The sequence below is a fragment of the Motacilla alba genome, chromosome 7 (assembly GCF_015832195.1).
Source record: "Motacilla alba alba isolate MOTALB_02 chromosome 7, Motacilla_alba_V1.0_pri, whole genome shotgun sequence".
NCBI classification, from domain to species: domain Eukaryota; kingdom Metazoa; phylum Chordata; class Aves; order Passeriformes; family Motacillidae; genus Motacilla; species Motacilla alba.
The window spans coordinates 35,149,520-35,171,703 of NC_052022.1; the positions used below are offsets into that span (position 1 = coordinate 35,149,520).

Genomic DNA, 22,184 nt, shown 5'->3' on the forward strand with positions numbered 1-22,184 from the left:
AAAAAAGGAATTTCATGTCTATAAAAAGGAGACTGTGCTGCCTCTATCCTACCTTTTCATCCACGTTCCCGTTTAGTTCTGCATCAACGGGGTTTTTGAGGATCCACCCAGGGAACACAAAGTGGTGTTTTCATTGTTCCTCCTTAGGATTCAATGTTTTAAAATGCACTTCTCATTTCTTTATGCCTTCCTGCTCCAGCCTTCATTACTGGGAAGCAAACACCAATGGGTTGGGGTTTGGAACTGTCTCCGTGGTGCAGTGCTGGGGTGAGGAATCGCTGTCAGCGTTCATTTTTCCAGGGAGTAGCTGGGGAGATGCACAAAACGTGTTCTTCATTTAGCTAAAGCTGTCTGTTGTTCATATTACCCTGAGTGGAGGGTGCTGCATTCCTGCTTTCTTCTCTTGCAGTGAGAGGTGCAGATACACCCTGCGTGGCCACAAGGACTCAGTCAACAGCATCGAGTTCCTGCCCTTCTCCAGCACCGTTGTCACCAGCTCTGCTGACAAGACCTTGTCTCTCTGGGATGTCAGAAAGGTAGGCAGGCTTTGCCTTGCTCTTTCCTGAATTCAGGATGTAGTGATGTGTGTGACATGAGAAAAATAAAGCCCGGTGTGAAATCAGAATAGAAAGTGAGGGTGATGTGCCAGTAAAACATTCACTAACACACTTGTTATCTTCTGACCAAAAATGTCACCATGTAACACTTCCTCTAGAAGGAATCTGCCTTTCCTCCTCCAGAACACTGCTGATGCCTCATGGAACATGCATTATTTTCTCCAAATTATTTCGCTGCAGGTAGTGACAGAAAGTCTGCATCTCATCCTTTGTTCTTCTCTACCTTCTTTCTTTGGAATGGGTAAAAATGGATTGAGTGTACTGGAGGGTGTATTTGTCCCTGCTGCTTTGCAAGCCAAATATGCAAATCCTGTTCAAGCAGAACATGAGAACAAGGCAAAAGGAGTTTTTTTTCCTCTTTCATCAGAAAATCTAATAATTATTGCTGCTTCTGTGGTACGGAGCAACTTTTGAAGTTCTCAAATTAATTCTTCAGTTGATGTTACAGCCACTCTGCATTTCTCACAGTGTAAAGGTACAAGATTCCAGCCTCGAATGGAGAAGGCTGTATTCATGGAAGGGATTTGAGAGGAAGCAGGCGGAGCTGTTGCTGTGAATTAAATGGTGCTGTCTTCAGAGCTATACAAACACAGGATAGGAAAAACTGCCACGGAAATGACAGTGGAGTACTTGAGATGCTCATTAGGCAGTTTCTATTTATGGATTATAGAAACAGACTGAATAGAAGGTCATTTAATAATAATAATATTAATCCTGGTCAGAAAGCACAATGAGTTAAAATGAAACTAGTCAAGACTCATTATTCCTAAATGCATTGGTTTGTAGGAATATTTTATATTCAAATATGAATAATTCAAAAAGAGGAAAAAAATTATTGCAATACAAACAAAAGTGAAATGCTTAATGGAAAAACAGATTTCTGCTTTGTTTTGCTTTCAATAAATCCTGCAATGAGCTTTATCTTGCAAATATCTCAGTAATCTCCTGCTCATAGCAAATTAACAGAGTCATCAAGGAGTTTTCCTTTGACAAACATAAGGAAAAAGCCTCTATATTTGCTCACCAATATTGTTTTTCAGCTTTGGGTAATTTTGCTAAGATAGGAAAGACCTTTTATGGAAAAGAAATATTCTATATGGCATTTTGTTGTGTATTTATGCTGTTGAATTTTTTCCATGTCCATTGGGAAATCTTGCAGGTTTGGGATAAATGCTCACAGTGAAACCTCACTTGAGGTGGTGAAATCCCTGTCAAGATGCCACCTCCCTCTAAATGCTGAATGATGTTAAATGTTCCCTCCAGAAAGAAGATGAATCATTTTGTCCCATTAATTGGGAATAGAGTATTTTCTCATCTCTGTGAGATCAATTAGCATTAAGGAGTACATTTAAGATACTTTTAATGAAACATGAAAACCACGCTCGGGTTTGTTTTCTCATAAATCAGATTCCTGTTGCTAATCACATCTTGCTCTTCAATCATTAAGTGCAGTCAGCTCTTTATTATTCAAGATAATGGATACAGAGAACTGTAAGTCAGAGCAGTGGAAGTTGAATGGACAGTGAGCTCTGGATTTGGGGCAGGATGGAACATAAATCTTTGTAATTACCGAGGTAGAACTCTAATGCAGCCTGCAGACTTTGGAAATGCAGGGTGTTACTTTTCCTCTTTTTTTTTTTAATTTTTTTTCTGGATAACAAAGTAAGATCCATCCAGTGGTTTAAAAAAGCCTTAATCACATTGACTCTAATTTTAAACCTAAGGGCTATGTTGCCAATAGAAAAGTGAGAGCAGAGAAAGATGAATTGCACTCGTGGCTCTTTCCAAACACTGAGGGAGAATTACAGCTCTGGTGCTGGATTTGGGCAGGAATCATGCTTGTGCTGTGCCAGACATGCAGTAGATCAGATGTGGAGACCCAGGCTGCAGTTCTCTGGTGGGAATTTCTTGCCAGTGAAGCTGATGGCTCTGGTGCCAAGATAAGCTGTGGAATTTATTCCTCCTTGTGCCAGTTTCATAGAAAGACAAGCGTGTTCTGGCTTTTCACCAGAACAATTCCTCGCTGACACATCAGGGAAAGCATCTCCACTCATGAATTGCAAAGTGTGTCCAGTGATGAATGTGAGAGGTGCGGAAGAGCCCCTGACCCCCTGAGTCCAAGTTCCCCTGTCTGGGTTAATTCCTGCCATGATGAGGGACCTGCCACTCCTGTGCATCTCCCACAGCCTCAGGAGCCACTTCTTGGGACTGCTCACATTTGTCCCGACACCATTTGAGCCAAGCTTGAACCTCTGCTCCTTTTTCAAAACAGATGAGATACCAAATATATATACACTTAAATAATTAAATAGAAGAAAAAAAATACTCAATATATTTCTCATTCTACATGTTTGAAACTTATTGATTCAGTAACTATCTCATCTGCTTTCTGATTTTTGAAATGTCAGGTTTCATAACTGGATATTTCATTTTTGAAAACATTGTGGAGAGGCTGTCATTTAAAAGGCAGCTTTCAGTAGTAATGCCCTGAGGAATGTGTCCATTGAGGATTTGGGAAGAATTCTGTGTGTCCTTAGCAGGAGAGGCCCATTTATGTCAGTGACACTGTTCTTATGAACAAAGTTCAGCACACACAGAGCTCTGTAAAAAGTCACACTCATACAATGCTCTATTTCTATCCCTTTTTTTTTTTTTTTTTTGAAATAACAAGCATTTGAGATATTGTTTGATAATTCGCGTCCATTTTGGTCTCTACTGCTTACTGGTACTCAATATTTTACTTTATATATACTTACTGGTACTCAATATATTTACTTTAATATTTTACTTATCCAGGATATATTTCTTTATGCAGTGCAGCTCAGTGATTTAAGATGAGACCTGGTTCTTCTGCATTCTGTTTGCAGAAGATTGCTGCATAACACAAATAAAAGGATCCCATTCCCACCCCATTATCAAACTAATACCTCTGATATTCAGGGAGGAAGGCATCAAGGATGTCACCTTTTTTCTATTTGGGTCAAAGATGACTCGAGCAGGGTTTTGGCAGCACAGCAGAACAGTGACCAGATGCCAGTTCTGGCTCTGCACATCAAATTGTGTCCTTGTCAGTAATTTGTGGGCTGAAAAGCAGAACCGAAAGTTAGAAGCTGCAAGGTAGCGTGGTCCTTGATGAATAATGCAGGCACCAATCTCATAGGAAAAAGGAAAAAAAAAAACAGAATGAAATTGCCCAAAAATCCTGCCTGAATAGCAGCAAAAAGCTCCCAGTAAAAACCCAGCTCTGACCATTTTCCTCCTCAGAGACTCCTGCAGTTTCCTCTTCTGGGAATGCAGGCAGAGCCTCCTTTTGAGCTCCTGCAGGGATATCTGTGCATGGCTGTGGAGAAACTGGATCTCTCAGCCCCTGGCAATGGCTCCTGAGCGTGGTGCACCTCACTTCATCCAGCAGGGCAGGCTGGGGCTCTGGGGCTGCAGCACACCCAGAGGAATTCATTAGGAGTAGTCAGGGAGAACAGCAAGGGGCTGCTGGGGGCTTCTGCAGGGTCATATTCTGTCTTCAAATGTGGCCTTGGATCAAAGAGGTTCTTAGGCACAGCCCTTTTTAGAGCAGTTATTAATAAATTGCAGCTTCTGTGCTGCAGTGTCGGCTTATCATGGTGTGCTAATGGCTCTTGAACAGTGGCTGAGTTTGATGGAGCTCCCACTCAGGCCTGTGGCAAACAGCAGGGAAACCCAAATGAATGTCCCACCCGGGAGGGCAAGAGCAGCACTCAGCAACCCCAGCACCGCGTTCCGAGCGTCACAATCCAGCTTCTGCCCGCTCTGTTCTTCCTTGGCTTTTCATTTTGCCCCACAGAGGTCCCAAAATGATCCATCTGTGCATCCAGAGAAAGAGCAGAGAAATCCCCAAGAATCTGGGGATGGTCTTTTTACATTTTTTTCCTTTGTAAAAGGGCTCTGGCTGGAGGCACGTGGGTCGTTTGAGGACAGTGGCCATTTCTAAGGGCTTTTCACTCTGTGTCCTACCAGAGAATAAATAAATCCATGCACAGGGCAGTTTCTGAGCTGTTGGCTGAGCTTTCCAGCTGTGCTGCAGCATTTTAATGATGAGCACTTGGCTGCCTGTGTGTTTCATATGAATGTAGAATAATTACAAGGATGCTGATCTAAGCTGCAGCCTTGCAATTTTCTCCTTCAAAATACTGCCCATCCTCTCCCACCCTGGGATGCCTTTGGCCTGGGACAGCCTTGCTGTGGTTCCTGTTGCAGCTCAAAGCTGGTTAACTTTTGGTTCAACAAATTGGGAAATTATTCCAAACTTATAATTTCCTTAGGTAACTTTTTAAATTTATTTTCTTCTAATTAAATTACTTTTAGACCACTTACTTTCCAGTGTTTATTTTATCCCTATTTAGTAATTTCTAGATTAGTAATTCCCTTACATATCCTATTGTATTTTTTTTTTCTTCCAGTGAAATGTAAATTAGTTTGTAGACATTTTGCTATTCAATATGGATTTGGTCAGAACATTTTTGTCAGTAGACTTAAAGCACATGGAACACCCAGGGCCTTTTCAGGGATTCTGCCTATCTGTGGTGGGGGGTTCTTTGCCTGTGTCCCTTTGGAGTGGACATTTCATGAGGCAAATTCAGGAAAAATGAATTTAAGGATGAAGTGTATGAGAGAAGCATTAAGCAGGCAAAAGGGAGTGATTTTGAAAAGCAATCTGGTTGTCTTTATAATTTTTAGCCTATTTCAGTTGATTTATCCCCAGGTAAACACCTTAGACACAAAATTATCACTCGGAATCTCCTCAGAGTATTGGATTTGTCAGTTTTATTTGAACCCTTTTGAACTCCTGAGGAATGAATTCACGAGCTGAGTGGATAGACAGGATGGGTCATTTAAAAAACCTTTGACAGGCAGTTTAAGGTCCAAATCAATCCTCTTCAAAAGTAGGCCAAAGATTGAAGTTGTCAGTATCGGAGACAAAGAGCTCTTCCATGCAAACTCCAAATCTCCCAGTGCAACTGAATTATGCTGCTGTAAATAAGGGATGTGCAAGGATAAGTCCAGTTCCTGGCATGAAGTGTAACAAATTCTGTGTTCCTCATTCCGTGCATTTGTAAATAATGGGTTCATGTTTTAAAACTCCCTGTCTTCCCATGAAAAGGAATTTGAGTCACAGTGAAATATGAAATCAAGAACAAATAGTTATGAATACGGATTATGTTTTCTCCCAGAAGTAGTATCACAAAAGACAAAAGTAAAACTTGAAAAGCTTTATGTTAAATCTATTTGGGATGCTTTCCTAGAGACTTAGTGCCAGTTTTTTTAAAAACCAGAAGTATGGCTGAGGAAAAACGTCAAAATTTCTTTCTAATAATGAAAAACATTTGAGGGGAAAAAAAAGCTTGATTTGGTCAATGTAGTTCTTAAAAATGCTACATTTTGACTTTTTTTCAACACAACTTCAGTGAAAATGGCAGATTGCAATAAAATATTTCAAATAATGAACATATAAGTGCAACTTGGATCAGTTGACCCAGATACAAGCAAGAAAATATCCAATGTTCTTGTTTTGCTGGTTTTTTTCTTCCTGAGAGACGGGTAAACCACTGCCCTTCAAACTGTGTGTGGCTGCTGTCCCCAGGGTCACCCTCACGCTGGAACTATGTCTTTCCCTTGGACCTGTTCCTCCTTTCTCTTGTCTTCCAAATCAAACCATTAAATCACAGTTTAACAAACTGTGTAATCAGCTGATCCCACAGGCTTTCCCCCCTGTTAAACTAGGTTTAAATCAGATTAAACCTTTCAGAATCAGACAGGTTGGTCTGCAGAGCTCAACAGTTGGACTTGACGATCTTAAAGGACTTTTCCAAGCAAAGTGATTCCGTGATTCTAAAGCTCCAGGTGAATTAGTGGCCCTTAAAAGGTTTTAATTGTTTTATTAAGCTGTTCCTGTTCACTGATATGCCCAGTCCTGTCCAGGGGATGTCTTGAGTCCTGTTGCCAGTGGGAATTCAGCCCATTAATGAGTTGTCTTCCTCTGCCTTTTTGCCAAAACATAGAAAAGCTACATTTTTAATTTCAAAGGGGAGTTTTCAGAGGACAAGATAGTTCTGTGTGTTAAAGCTTAAATCTCCAGCTTGACTTGCAATTCATGTGAAATGTATAAATGGCAGCGGGGTTAGATAAATCTAACCTCACTGGTTAGATGTTAGATATTCCATCATGATAGTCACAGTCATTTAAGCTGCTGGAGAATCACAGGATCTTCTGAGCTGGAAGGGACCCACAAGGACCATCCAGTCCAGCTCCTGGCCCCGCACAGCACCATCCCCAGCAAACCCACCCTGTCCCTGAAGCATTATCCATATGCTCCTTGAGTTCTGGCAGCCCCCAGACTGTGACCATTCTCTGGTGAGCCAGTTCCAAGAGCCCCAGGATCCTCTGCAGCCAAATGCTTTTCTTCCTGTGCAGTCATGGTTTCCCCAGAGGCTCTGCAGGACTTTCCTCCGAAGTCTGCACCCTTCAGAGCAGGCTTCTTGGAGTGCAGCCCAGCCTGGCTTTGGCTTACTGGTGTCTTGGAGCAAGCGTTGGCTCCTTCCTCACATCCCTGCAATCCATCCCTAGCAAGGTATGGCACTGCCTGTCCCGGAGTCCCTGGTTGCTGCCCTGCTCCCGGACGTCCCAGCGCGTGGATTGTCTCCATTGCTGCAGCCCTGCAGGGCTCGGTGCCTTTCAGCAAAGCTTCTGCTGTGGCTCAAGGCTCCCTCTCATCCCTGTGCTGCTTGCCTCGGCCCAGGATGGGTGATGGGTGATGGGTGATGGGTGATGGGTGATGGGTGATGGGTGATGGGAGCTGCTGCTGGGCAAGGCAATGTGGAGAGATGGAGCCATGGGATCCACAGCTCTGCCATCAGGAACGAGGGACACCTCAGGCACTGCCATTGCCACTGCACTGGCAGCTCCCTGCACTGCTGGGTTGCAAACTTGCAAGGGCAGGCAGAGAGAGGCAGCAGAGGGAATTGGGGCATAAATTCCCCACTCCTTGAGGCAGATTTCATCTGTTTTCACTTGTCTTTGAATATTAGCAGTAATTAGGGAGCTATGAATAGAGAAATGTAACCTATTGGAAGTCTGGCCATGGGTTCCAGTAAACACTGTGTGGCTCCTGGCAAGGGCTCCGGGGAGCATGGGATGAAATGGAAATGAGGGAAATGGAGTGAGGGAAGCAGGTTGTGCTTCTGCCTGGGCAGAGTGAAGATTGACCTGAATCTGAACTTCTTACCAGCTGCCTGTGTCCATCCATAATGTGTGGGCAGGATATATTGCAGTGAGAATGAGTTGGATTTCTGTGTCGCCAATGTCACTTTGAAACAAAATGGGAGTAAAGTTCTTTCAAAGGCTTTGGGAAAGGCCTGGCTGCAGAATAACATTTGCATTGACTTCTTGGTCCTAAAACTCTAATTAAATTATTGATTATGAAGCTGGCTGCTTTCTTAATAGTTCCTAATGTAACAATTAAACCAAAGTAAGTAATTAAAAATGAAAAGATTGGTCCACAAGTGCAATCTTCAAAAGGTCATTTTCAACTTAATTGCTTTTTTGAAACAGGCAGAAATAAAACAAATGAGTCATTAGCAAAAAAGCAATTTGGTGTGTGCATGTGTGTAATAATGTGTCTACCAGATGACCACTGACCACACAATACCTAAATTAATTTAAAATAATGGCTGAATTTACTTATTTGATGTTATATTAACACGTCTCTTCCAGACCAGGCCTCTGGTGTGTGAAGTGCAGTAGGAGATACAAAACTGTAGCATGTTTCTACTCTGGACAGCTGAGAGCCCAGGGCAGAAGCCAGAAGCTTCAGCCAAAGAGTTCAAAATTTCACTGGAACTATTACGTTATTGTTTTGTGTCATAAAAAATGCTTCCTACTACACTATTTATTTTTTTGAGAATTTATTTTATTGTGATTAATATTTTATAGGTATGAGAAGTAAGGGTTTAGATGCCAGTCAGATTGGTCCATGGATTTTTACAGGTGGGGAAGGTGGCAGGGAGGGGAGCACAAAGGTGTTCGCCAGAAAAATTTCCAAAAGACCACTTAAGACTGTTGGATAGTGATTGTTGTGCTGGCTGCAGATGGATTCTGCTTCAATGCGTCTGCTCCTAACCAAATCCTCTTCGGGATGAGGCAGTGGTGGAAGGGGAGAGGGAGGGAATTCCTGTGCAGTATAGATCGTGAGAGATCTAGATTAATCTGTTGGTCTGTGAAGTTAAATGCCATGGTGACTGCTGCTGCACATTCTCAAAAAGATCTTTAAAACCCAAACAAACTTCAAACCTTCCCAATCAATTTCCTTTCTTCTAACAATAACGTGAAGTAATACATTTTCAATGATTGGGTTTTCAGTTTGGTAAAAAACTGAATCAAAATATTGGTGATGACTTGATGTATTTGCATAGATTACTCCCTTTTAACTGCTTGTGGATACATTTCTTCCCAGTCTGGCTCCCCACAGCCTCAGGGGATGGCTGCTTTGGGTTTCAAGTCCTTTTCATAAGAGCAGCCAGATACTGCCTGGGAAATGGCTGGAACTGAGAAGCTGGCAGACCTTTGGGATGACTTCAGCTATGTTGTGTTCAAACAAGTGGAATTTCAGACCTCGTAAGGTATTTGCACAAAAATATTTTCTTGTTGCTTCAAGAAAGCTTAAGTAGTCAATTTGATTGTGTGCAGAATAGCTGAGGGCCCTGGTTTTGCAGGAAAAGCTGCCAGACTGGTTTGGGGTAGAGCACCCCATGGAGCACTGATGGATAGTGAAGGTTTGCAGTGGAAATTCACACTTCCAACGGTGCCCAAAGGATGGAATTTTGGTGGTGCATATTTAATGTAAGGCAGCTGAGGCACTCAGAGGTGTGAAACAGTTCTGTGCTCTGACACCCTGAAGGCAGCAGCAGGGGAGGTGTTGTTCACCTATAGCCCAAGGCCAAAATGCAGCCCTCTGACTGCAGCTGAATTCCTCTGCCACACTTAGAAGCATGATTAGTAGTTGAGGATGTTTGTGTTAAGAGGCAGCGGGGTTGGTCTATTGCAATATGGATATGGAATTTAGGAGGTGGTTCTTGGCTTCTTGACAGCCTCAGGGATTTGCATGTGAGTGGTAGGCACATCACCGTATCCCTTCACCTCTCTTCCATCTCCCCTTGCACCCTTGGGCTGCAGGGCTGGGCATGAGAAAAGCGCATCAAAAAGTGGGAGTCTTGCCTTGTCAGTGTGCTGTACTAACAACCTGCAGACCACAGAATATGCTGAGTTGGAAGGGACCTCCAAGGAGCATTGAAATGTTTCACCTGATGTTCTAGAATACAACATACTCAGTTCTCTCTTGCTGGGATCTTTTTCTCCACTCGTGTTTTTAGGTTGTTCTGTAGAAAGGATGGATTTGATGCAGATGAGAGACAGAGCTGATTGCTAAGATGGTGGAGGTGGGATGAAGAATATGACAGACATTCTGAGAAGGAGCTTCAGGTGTTGAACAGTGTCAGTGGGGTTGGGAGACATTGGCATGGGCGGCTGGAGAGGAGACCCAAAAAGGAGCATTTGTGTTGTGCAGTTGTATTTAAAAGTGCTCCAGGAGACAATCCTGGTGGGATTTCCCATCGCCCATAGAATGGGAGCACATGTCCATTTGCTGCCTTGCAGATGAGGTGCTGTCATGGCACTGGAATTGTGAGATTGTCAGACACACAAGTGGCTCTGTGGAGAACTGTCCTTTCTGGTATCCTGAGAGCCCCGAGTATCCCTCACTCAGCAGCAAAGAATCCACTGCTAATTGCACGTGAAATTTATGTGAGGCAGTGGAAAAGACATCTGTCTCCATCACTGGGCCCATCTGGAATTCCCATCAAGGAGACAGTGTTCCAGTCAGAGGTGTGACTTGCTGTGTCATTGCAGTTGACAGCCAGGTTTTCTTGCACTGTGACATTTGCCAGGCTCTTCAGCTGACAACAGGCTTGTCCTCTGAGTGCCCTGGGATTGCTCACAAAATTTCCTCTGCCTGTTTTCTCCCCCTGTATATACTGGCATCTCCTTTATTTTCTTGGGATAATTAGACATACCTCAAAGATACACATTTATCAAGGCAGTCAGCATGCAATTGCTCATCCCTGCCATAAATCCCAATGTCCCACACCATCCCATGACAAATCCAACTGTGAGTGCACTAATCCCCTCATAAATGTTATGTTTGGATGTTTTGTGTCCCGCTTTCCTGGCAGGCTGAGGTCTGGGAGCTTCTTTTCAGGAGAACAGTCCCAAAGCCCCTCTTGATTGCGGGGTGATTTCAGACCTGGAGCAGAAAAACCATCTTCAGCAGCAGCATCATTGTCTCTCAAGTTCAGATTTCTGGCAGTGGCTCACTGTGGCACTACGACAATTAATTGTTTCAGGACTCAAAGTGTCCTGGCACCAACACAGGAGGAATGAGGCACGGCCAAAAAGGTACCACCAATTGATCCCCTGGGAACTGGCTGTTCCCACTCTGCTCAGTGTGGTTTTCAGGACAGAAGGGATTTACCGGTAAAGACTGGCTTTACAGTTTATTTAGCTTCTCATTTTCTCTAAAAATAAATATGTGATTATGGCTTTCCTGTTTTCCCTCGTCTGTGGCTCAAGCCCAGCTTCTCTGCCTCCAAGGGGCTTTCAGGCCAGTGTTTTGCAAATGATAGTATTTTACATGCCAGTCCCTTACTCAGCTGATTGTTTCTTTCCCCTCAGAAAATGTTTTATAGAGAAGCAATAATCTTTCAGAAATGAGACATCACACTCAGATTGGAAGCACTGGGACAAAGCTGGTAGGCAAGAAGCAGAATTCAGCAATTCAGTGGCATTTGGTGACAAAGCCTTTGTCTGTGATCTTCCCGTGCTGGTGACAATGGTCCAGCATCAATGGCCCAATTCTGCACTGTGAACAAACACAGGAAATGAGTGCGGTTATTGATGCAACTGTGCCAAGGCCTGCTTTTGATTTAAATCTTACCTAGTTTGTATAACATTCATGCAAAAGTAACAAAGAGTCGCTTGAGCAAAAAGCTACGGAAGTGCAGGAATGGTCAGGACCTGTGCCAAAGCTGTGCCACTTCCCAGCTCCATCCAGTGGTGCCATGCAGCTGGTTTTACTGGCTGAGGTGGAAAGTTCAGTTTGAAACTCACTGCATTAGGAAATGCAGGTAGAATTTATTTGACCCAGTTAAAGTGCAGATAAGTGTCAGTTGTATTTGTATGAGTGTAACTGGAGTTTATAAAAAGTCAGGTTTGTAAGAAATGGGATTGGCAATGCAAGATACTGTGAGGGGAAGAAAGTAAAGCAGTTTTATTCTGGGAGAAAATGTGTAACATATTTGAATAATTTTGGTTTAGAGGCTGATTTTTTGGTGAAATTGGGTCCCTCTAAAACCTTTCTTTTCCTAATCTAGAAAATGGTGTTTGCAGGAACTGCTACAAACTTGCAGAGTATTCTTTTTTCTTTTTTTTTTTTAATCCAAAAAGTTCTCTTTTTCTGGAGGCAAATGCACATATTGCTTTTAATTTAGCCCCTGGTGTTCCAGTGGAACATGACTTGCTGCACAGGAGAGTTAAACAGCTGCCACACACCTGTAAAAGTGTGTGTCTGTGAGTACGGGGCTGCACACCTTTTCTAGATCTATTTCTCTACCCCAGAAACACTTAGGAGTAGTCAAGAGTAAATTCTTGTATTAAATCTAAAACAATGAAGACATTACTTGGCACTGATGACAACTGAGAAGGCAGTAAATTGTGTGTACTGGTGTAATGTTCAACATTGGGCTGGGTTTGTGGTGACAGCCCCCATCTGCTGTCTGACTTACCACTTTTGAGAGTTTGGGTATTAAACAAATTAATGGAGCGATTTACATTTCTTACTCACTCGACATTAGCAAGTGGATTGCATTCCCTAATTAGTATGTAAGGAAACGCATAATAAAGCTTTTCCCCAAAAATATGCATTGCCACTTCTCACACCTTACGCCAAATTTTCTCATTTTTTAACCTGCCAAAATGAAATAAATGTCTGCTGGGGGTATGAAAAAAGTAATTCTTTCTTCTTTAACTTCCTCTTAATTAACTTTTAATGTATGCTGTTACTCAGGGATCATTCCTTAATACTAAATGTGTCTGAAACAGAAAAGACAGATTTAAATGATTTAGATAAGCATCTGCTGAACACCGGGGCATAAAATTACAGATTCAGAAAAAACAGTGGCTTTCTGCCAGCATCCACAGCCAAAAAAAAGCCACCAAAAATTGTTTTCCATTTCTGTCAATCTTCTTCCCTTGTGTATATGAGCTTAGAGGAAAATATCAGTTCTTTAGGTACTGGTAACATGGATTGCAAATGGTGCTTATATTATATTTTTTATATATATATATATATATATATATATATATATATATATATATATATATATATATATATATATATGTATATATATATATATGTATATGTATATATATATATATATGTATATGATACAAACTTCCTCAATAACACAAATTGCTCTATAAGCATCACCAAAGTAGGAGATATTTTGAAAGAGGACATCTTATCTTTCTGGTATAAAAGTCAATGCTTTGACTTGTTCTGGAGCAGCACTCTTTCCCTTAATTTAAGACCAGGAAGGAAAGAGTTCCATAGTTTCTGCCTACCTGGCTGTATAAAGTTAATCCATCCTGGTGTTAAATAACTCTGTTTAGATAAATTGGTTCTGTCTTTAGCAATTTAGAACAATCTTCATAAGTAATGTGCAGTAAGAGGGTATTAAAATAATTGCCTGCTATTTATTTTCAGCAATATTCAACTTCAGAAATGGCATAATGGAAAGAAATATTTCGTGGCAATCTCAAGATTTCCAATAGTTGAATCAATACAGTAAACACAGTATAGTTTTCCAGATAATTACAGAGGCTAAGGATATGTTACAGACCTAAACACAAAATCACTCTTAACATGGTTAGAATATTATCTGATGGAAAAGAATTTAATCATAAAACCTCATTGATCCAATTATTTCTGTGGAAACATCTTTATTTTGCAGGCTTCTCTCACATGCCGGGTAGCGTCCCAGTGGGAATTTTCTCCATGCCCAGGGAGGAGCAGGGAGGGCTCAGTGCAGATGCCCAGGAAGGATTTCTGAGAGCTCAGGGTATGCAGTGCCTGGCAGAGGAGCTGCTCTGCTGCCAAGGGCCTGGGCAGCCCAGGGATGTCTGACTGGAGCTGGTTCTGTCTACAATTTTATCCTAGAATAGATGGAGAAATAGGACTTGGATCCCATATCTTGTATCAGGATGTGTGAAATGGGTCACTCAGGCTCCTGTACCCCCCATGAGCTGTGTCCTGCTGTCTGCAAGATTGGGATGATTTGGATTAGCAGGAAAAGTCCATAGGTTGAAAACTCTGTGTATCAATTCATGGAGAAAACCTCTGTTCTGCAAAACCAGACTGTAGAGTCTACAGATTTTTGGACATTCCCTTTTCACAATTTTGATCTATTTTTCAGTTTCTAACAAAATCTTAACTTCGTAATCTTAAAGTACAGAAAGTTGCTAAGTAAATCTTAACTTAGTACTTAAATCTTAACTTAGTAATATTTTAGAACAGAAAGTTGCTCTGATTCAGTAAGCCTAAACTTAATAAAGGTGTTTTTAAGCGCTGCTGATATTATTTTACCAAATTCATGTCAGCTGATTTATTTAAACTGGCCTGTTCCTTGACCAGGTTTATTGTTAGAAGAGGTCTATTTCCCACTTTGTCAATTCTTGTTGACAACATTTCTGTGAATAACAGGATGCAAATTAGATCATGAGAGAAAGCATAAATGTGAGTCCCATCAGAGCTGGCTGCTCAGGACTGTTCCCAGCTCTGGGGTAACAGTGTCTTCTGATTCCTTCTGGCTGCACCCATGGTGGCCCTTAAAAAATTCCTGCCCTGATGAGAAGTGTCCCACAAGTGAGGAATGTCCCCTTCCAGGCCTGGCATTTTTCCTTATTGCATGGATCCTAGTGTGCCAAACCCCACATAATGCCATGACCAAAAGCAGGCAGAATGGTCTAAGTGATGACTTCAGGACAATATAAATTGGGTAGAACTTGCTCCGTCCTCTGTCAGTGTTACTGTCCCATTTTTGAGAGGGATCTGGGATGGAACAAGGGGAAGATGACAGTGTAGAGTAGATGGATCGTGTTATACTTCCCTCCCGGATAACTATGGATGGTGTAGGTAAAAAGAGAGAAAGATGATAGAAAGATAAAATCGAGGATAAATGAAAAATAAGTAGTTAGAGAGATCGATGTGAAAGCAAAGTAAGCGGTGGTGTCAAGAGAAAAACAGGGCATAAAAGAGCTTAAGGAAAGGAAACAGCTAACAAAAAATCAGGATACATTATATATTTTTGGTATCCGTTTTCTTCTCAGAAGCTCCTACCAAATAAAAGGCTCTCTAGTAGTGATTGATTTATAATCTCTGGTGTCATTGCCCTCATTTCCCCCAAAGCCTTCTGGAGGCTGGCTGTTGAAAAGTATGAATTGCAGCAAAGAAATGGTTCCTGGCAAAAAGAGGGATTGGTAATCAATTCCCTTCCTGCCAGGCAGGGCTGCTCCCTCCCATCACCTTTGCTGCCTGGTATCCTGTCTGCAAAAGGTCACTGGCCATGGTGCCCAGGGAGGACACAGGGATTGCAGGATGGCAAATCAGTCACTGCCATGGCTGCCGAGCCCACCAGGGAACACTGAGGACAGACAGCATGTCTTGAGTTCAGCGATTCAGTTGTTTTCCAGGATGAACCAAAGACTGGGTGGCTTTTCAGGAGTCGGTGTTCCCCCTGGGCTGGTGTCCCTGGGGGGATGATGTCCAGCTGGAGGGTGTGTTGGCAGCAGGAGTGGTACTCAGGCTCCCAGGGCGCATGCTTGGGGCAGGCTCCTGCCGCTGCAGAGCTCCCAAGGTTTTCTCTCCTTCTCATGTGCCCAAGGCACTGGGCAGACAGCACTTTGGGGAGAAAATGGAGTATCTGCCTAGGAGCAGGAGCAGCAGAGGTTGCTGATCCCGAGGGAGGACGGGACTGGGGGCGGTTTTGCAGCATTTGTATCCTCAGGGAGCAGAGGGAGGTTGTGGGAGGAGGAGAACACAGCCCCAGACTGAAATCCCAAAGGAGAGCAGCTTTGGGACAACGTGCCAGAGCACCTGCAGCAAAAGAGGGAGCACATTGCCAGGTGAGAGCTCCTCCCTCCTCTCCTGGGGCTGAGGAACCAGGCAAGGGCCTTCAGCAAGAGCTGAGGAAGAGGAGGCAAAGCATTGGGTAGGAGGGCTGGTTTTGTACCCCATTGTGATGCTCCAAGGTGGGATGCAGGTGTTCAGCAGGTGTCCATGGAACCTGGCCACGAGATAGGGTGGGAGGCTGGGGATGAGCCCATCCCACTGCCACCTACCTTGGCAAAGGTCCTCTCAGCCCTTCTGCTGGGGATACAGAAGGAATAAATAAAAAGGCAAAAGAGGAATTGCTAAAACTGTCCCTTGATAACCAAATGGTTGATCATAAATTGGAGTGTCTATGCAAATGAAGTAAATAATTAAAAACTCCAAGAACAGCACTGACTAGGTGGTTGATGGCTGGCAATTATAAACGCTGAATTTTTAATATGCATACATCTAAGGAGCCAGTAAAAATTAGCTCTTAGACTAATGGACTTGCCTTTCTTCCAAGGCAGAATTTTAATGAGAGCATTATTTATAGCAGAGACCAAGAACGAGCATTTTCTCGCTCAGTCTCATTTCTTCTTTGCTGGCACTTTATTCATTAACCTCTGAACTTCTCTAGAGAAGAATAATGCCCTACACAGGGGAGGGCAAAGATCACCCTGACCCCCTGAAATTAGTCACGGGTCGGGTATTGTTAAGGGAGTTACGTCTTCTAACAAATAATATTCATAAAGCCCTGTTGGTGATATGTCCTCATTTCCTGCTGCTTTCTGGGTCATTTATCTGCAGTTCAGTTCACTGAAGAGAAAATGAACAGAACGTGGTGTCTTGTAGTGGAGAGCTTCTTGTGCCATTTTGTCTTGTTCATGAGATTTTAGAATTATATTTGAAAATTTGCAGAACTGGAATGCAAGTTATAGGGCCTGTGCATTTTAAGGGGCTTTATGTGCTTTCCTTTTGAGCTTTTTTTTTGGTTGAAATATTTTTACTATGTTAATTTTTTTTCTAATTTAAGAAAAAGAAAAACTTGCCTGTCTTTGAGTAATCAGTAAAGCTCTGGCTTAAATTGAAAAGTACAAAACCAATAAAATTAATGAAAGAGCTTTGCTTCTCAGATCAAGAGATGACTGTGTGTGCTGACCCTAGTGATGAGGGAGACAGGAAAGGAGAATGAGCAAAAATGAAAATAGTATGTTGGGGGGATGTAATCAAACCCAAATGAAAGCATTTTATCAAAGGCACTTCTCATTTAAAAAAAGACATCTAATCTTTTGCCTTTGCCTTCTGAAAAGACAAAGCTTAGCTTGCACTTCATTCTTCGCTAATCAAAATCATGTGTTGAAAATGTTCACCTGCAACATTCTTTTAACAATGTTCTTGAACTTTGGTGTTCAGATGGCTGAGCCCAGAGAAGATCTCTGCATGAGAAGTACCATTTAACTTGGAAGATGCCTGAAAATTGCTATGGAGCAGAGTTGTTGACGTGCATGTCTTATGCAGATCATTTTTTTTCTGAATTAATTTTTAAAACCCTTTGGGTTTTGACAGTAATATCTACTTTGAGATATGTGTGTGTATCTTAGGGAGTTGTCAGATCCGTGTCTGACTCAGGAATCTTGCTGAGATAGGAGGGGGTTTGGGAATGTTGGTTACTTTAGCAGGATATAAAGTGAATGGGCATCTAACTGCATATAATGGGACCACAGAAGATGTCAAAATGCATTTCGTGTATTTTTGATATGAATGTGGAATGTGAAATAGTAGTGGGGACAGCAGAGTAACAGAACTTTGCTCACTTGTAGCTGGTTTTGTATGTAACTGGATGGGAAAACTGGAGCAGATGTGCCAGGGCTCAGCCCTTTCCATGGTGGCAAGTTGCAGCTGGGACAGAAAAGAAGGCCTCTCGTCCAGTGAGTGTTACCTGAGTAGCCAGAAGGTGACCAGGAAAATGGGAACTCCCAGCCATGAACTCTCCCATCAGTTCCTGTGTGTCTGAAGCATATCAGGGCTGGTGACTCTTAGGGAAACATCCCCTGTGCAAAACTAGCCAAGGCAGCATTGCAGCGCTGAGGAAAGGTCTGGATGATCTGAGCTTGGGAAGTGCTCCTCTGGTTTTCCCTTCCCTGCCCTAGTCCTGGTGGAACAGCTCCAAGGTTTGTTTGTCTCCCATGTCTGAGCATGGAACTTCTTCTCTAAGCCTACTACATGTGCCTGAGCTTTCATTTGATTTCCAGTCTTTCTTCCCTGCTCTTGGATTTGCAGGCATTTCCTGAAAGTGTGCTTGTTTCACTCATTACACACAATTCCACTGGAATTCCAGCTCTGAAAATCCTGGCCATTTTCTCTAATGAAGGATAAGTAAGAGAGTGTCAACATCTTTCTTAACAGCTACTGGAGAACTTTGGAAGACAAAACTTCACAGGCTCTCCCTCATGATTCAGTTCAAATTCCCGTGCTTTCCTCACGTTCAGATATTCACCAGAAGCACCCACAGCTCCCAAAGCTGTTGTTAGTCCCTGTGGGAGCCCCACGCCCCTGCACAGTTCCCTGGGAACATATAGGGAATGCAGGGAATTGGTACCTGCCTGTGTCTTGGAGCCCCTTCTCCAGCCTTGGCTCTTCACTGCCTGCAGTTCACTTGGGCCAGGGGCTCCTCCTACCGAAGGGTTTGTCCCCCAGCCCAAATTTGTGCTCTAGCCTGACCCAGCTTTGGTGTGAACTTGCTGTGTGGGCAATAACATGGCCAGAATTTATTGGACGTGCCCTGTCCTCCAAGGCTGTCTGCAGAGGACCTTTCAAAAAAAAAACTGGGAAGTGACTTTGTGACAGATCTCTACCCAGATGAACCCAAATGTGGTTCCTGTAGGGAGCCCTTTCATCCACCAGCCAGTCCAGATCCCATGAAAGCCACTCTGCTCCCATTTGAACTGGGGGCTTTTCAAGTTGTCTCTTGTGTTTCATTTCTCCTCCGATTGTTGCATTTTTATTCATTCTGTCTTGAAAGACTCCTGGCCTTTTGTAACCACATGTCCTTTTTTTTTCCTTCCATGAGGATTTGTTTTCCTTAGAAATATCTAATGTATTACAGAAAGTAAAAGTAGAAAGCTCTCGTTTTGCCCTCAGCCAGCTGAGGGCTTGGCAGCTACAGGCTCCAAAGTGGTGGGGATGTGAGGAAAGAAAACATAATGGCAAAGAAAAACAAAGAAGTGACTTTCTATATTGTGAAACATTGCAAACAGGAGCATTTCATATTTCCCTCACTGTCCGTGTAAGCATTCAACAAGAAATCAACAGTGATCGGCAGGCAGTGGTTCCCTTCCTTCACTTTAATCTGTGCAGCTCATCGTGGCACCAGGAGAGCAGCAGTGCCAGGAAAAGGGAACGGTTTCTACCAGGATTGTATTGCAGCTGCCCCACCCTCTTTCCCGAAACAAATTACTGGAGGTTTTGAGGCTTTAATTTTACTTCTTCGAGAATCAGAACACAGACATTTGTTTTCTCCCCAGCTGCTCCTCTCATGGCAATGCTGGAGCTTGCGCTGTTCTCTTGGTTGCACCACACTTTCATTTCCAGGGGCTTTGCCATGGTGCTGTGGCTTCTCAGCATGGGAAGGTTACCATTCCCAGGGCAGCAGAGGAAATAGGAAGAGAAAAAAAATTCCCAATACCAGCTTCTGAGTGACAAAAGTCTGTGTTAGAAACTCACTGTTTAATCACTGCATGGAACAAGGGCAGATATTCATGAAAAGAAGTCCCAGAGGGGTTGGGGTAGGAAATACATTAATTAAAGGACTCTGCAAAATAGTGGGTGAAAAATGCATAACATTTCCACTCCATTTTATGCTAGGCTGAGCACTTTTTTGACCTTCAAACAGTGGGTGGAAATGTGGTGTTGAAAGCATTCATACACGTGGGGAGTGCACCTCGATCATGTGCTCTGCAGTTCTTTTTAGGGGGAGAAAAGCAGGAGAAATATGATGGTGTTACCATATTTGCAGCTGTAGTTGTTTAGAGCTCAGGCAGACTAACATTAACAAATGATGATAATTAGGCTTGATTTGCATATTAAAATTGTCTTAATTAAACACTGATTCAGTAAACGTTTAAAGGCCGTAATCGATCTTTTGCAGGCGCTCTTGGTTATTTATATGATCTAATAAAGGCTGGAGGCTTTGTTAATGAGCCCTCCATTTCCTAACTTGTATGTGTCAATGAGATTATTTCACCAACAATTACAGAGCCGGCTGCTGTTAATAACTCACCCAGCCCAAGGCTGCAGTTCTTCTGTCTGAGGCTCCTTTAGTGACACCCTGCTGTTTACATCTCCTTGCTGCTCAGACAAGGGCCCATGCCGCAGCCCTCCTTCCCTGGGGAAAAAATCCCAGGAAGAGATTTCACGGGGGGATTTTGTGACTGTAAAATCAAGCTGGCGCTGTCCTGCGATCTGTTTGAATAATGGATCTGGTGTTTATACAGCACTGAGCTCAGTCATAATACATTTGGTCCCAGATCTAATCCCGGCAACTCTGACAGGCTGAACTTTGTGAGAAACTTTTTTTAATTTAAGAGGTAATGCAATCATGCTGTAATTTTACAAGAGGCCTCTGAAAAGGCTGCCAGGAGTTCTGTACTTTGTTTCTCTTCAGTGTCACTGCAGTCTTTTGCCGGGATGTGACTCTCTTGGGAAAGCGGTGCTAAAACAGGTGAAGAGCTCTTGCTCTCAGTTGATAAATGTTGTTATCACCCCTGACAAAAACCTTCTGGGAAAAATCTCACATTGCTTTGGAATGATTTTTTTTTCCAGTATTTTTTTATTATGTGACAGCTTCTTGCACATGAAGGATTATGTATTTATGTACATATGTATAACTTTTTAATGACATCTCTTTTGTTGTGCGGTACTTGCAGTAAAGATTTTCCAGTTAACCCCTCTACTCCTTCTTTGAAGGTGACATAAATAGCTGTATGCTCTGATCCCAAAAGTCCAGTCACCAGTTCTGGTGCCAGTATTGATGGATTAAAAAGTATATTTATTCCCATGTCTTTTCAGTCATTAAGTTTATTGAGGAACATTAATAAACTTAACAAAGTTAAACCACTAGAGTGTATTTTTAATGATTAAAATAATTATGCTGTGGAGTGATCAATAGACTCTTTAAAGCAGGTAGGAATTTCAAAATTGGTGTTTTGCCTAATTCCATTTGTATCAGGACTGAATACAGGTTTTTATTTGCAGCAGCAGTGCTATGATGAAAAATAAAGCTTAAATATCCAGCAGACTTACTAAAAACAGAACTACTCCCATCACTACCCAGACCTTCTTGAAATACGTTCTTTTTTCTCTAGAAAATTCTACTGCTGAAAATATTGGCATGAATCTGATTTCAAATACTTCTAGAATTCAGAATTTGAAATTGCAGAAGGTTAGGAATATTTTTGATGGGCTTTTACAAACATTTTTTCCTTTCACTCAGAATCTGTAGATGGTGTAAGCAGGATCTGGTGTAGAGAATGTGTGGACAGTGTGTTTGTAAGAGCAGATTGCAATGTTTTCTCCTCTTCTACTGGTGCTTTTTTCAGTTTCATTTTGATAGCTAAAGACTTTTTTTAAACTACACAGTCACTTTTTTTTTCTTATTTGGATTTTTTTCTTGCAGGGACTTCTTTTTCCAATTAATAACTTCTTCAGTGTTTCTAGCCCAATAGCCTGGATTGTCTTCTCTGATCCTGGCCATTCAGGTCAGCAATGCTGTTATTCCTGAAGCAGCAGTAGTTGGGAAAAGCAGATCATGGCGAGCAAGTGGTGTGCTTTCCCCTTCCATTCAGACCCTGGTTTCTTTGCCAAGCCCCCTTCTTTGGGAAGTCAATTCCCTTCCTGTTGGTTAATGGAGAAATGCAGATCCCAGAGCCTGCCTTTGCAAAGCTGTTCAGCAGTGCTGTTGGTGGAGGAGAACTGCAGCCACGTTGTTAGGTTTGCCCCTTTTTGTTGTTCTTTTTTTGGTTTTTTTTTGCTTTGCATCTGCCTTTTGAAACCTGACTGAGATGCATTTGATGCATGGTGACTGCCAGAACAAAATTCACACTGTGAATGCAGCAGGCTTACAAATTTCTTTATTCCAATAGAAGTAAACCCTCTCCCAGTGGCTATCAGACAAGTAAGAACTTTGATCTTACTGGCTTACTCTTGATTTATGCTGACTCTTTGAAGGGAAGAAATTCTTTTCCCTTTTTTTTTTTTAATGTTTGGGCCACCTCTCTTGTCTTACTTATAAACATGGTTGTGTATCTACCTGCTTTTATCTCTATACTGGCTTTTGC

General features: G+C 42.4%; 1 protein-coding gene across 2 annotated transcripts in view; it reads left to right on the forward strand.

The window, feature by feature from the left end:
- The window catches only part of SPAG16 (sperm associated antigen 16), a 365,639-nt gene that overhangs the window by 214,020 nt on the left and 129,435 nt on the right, over positions 1–22,184 (forward strand). For both annotated transcript variants that reach the window (XM_038143348.1, XM_038143349.1), the window contains one exon: positions 410–536. In XM_038143348.1, the coding sequence (XP_037999276.1) occupies positions 410–536 (127 nt within the window). The remainder of the gene's footprint in view (positions 1–409; positions 537–22,184) is intronic.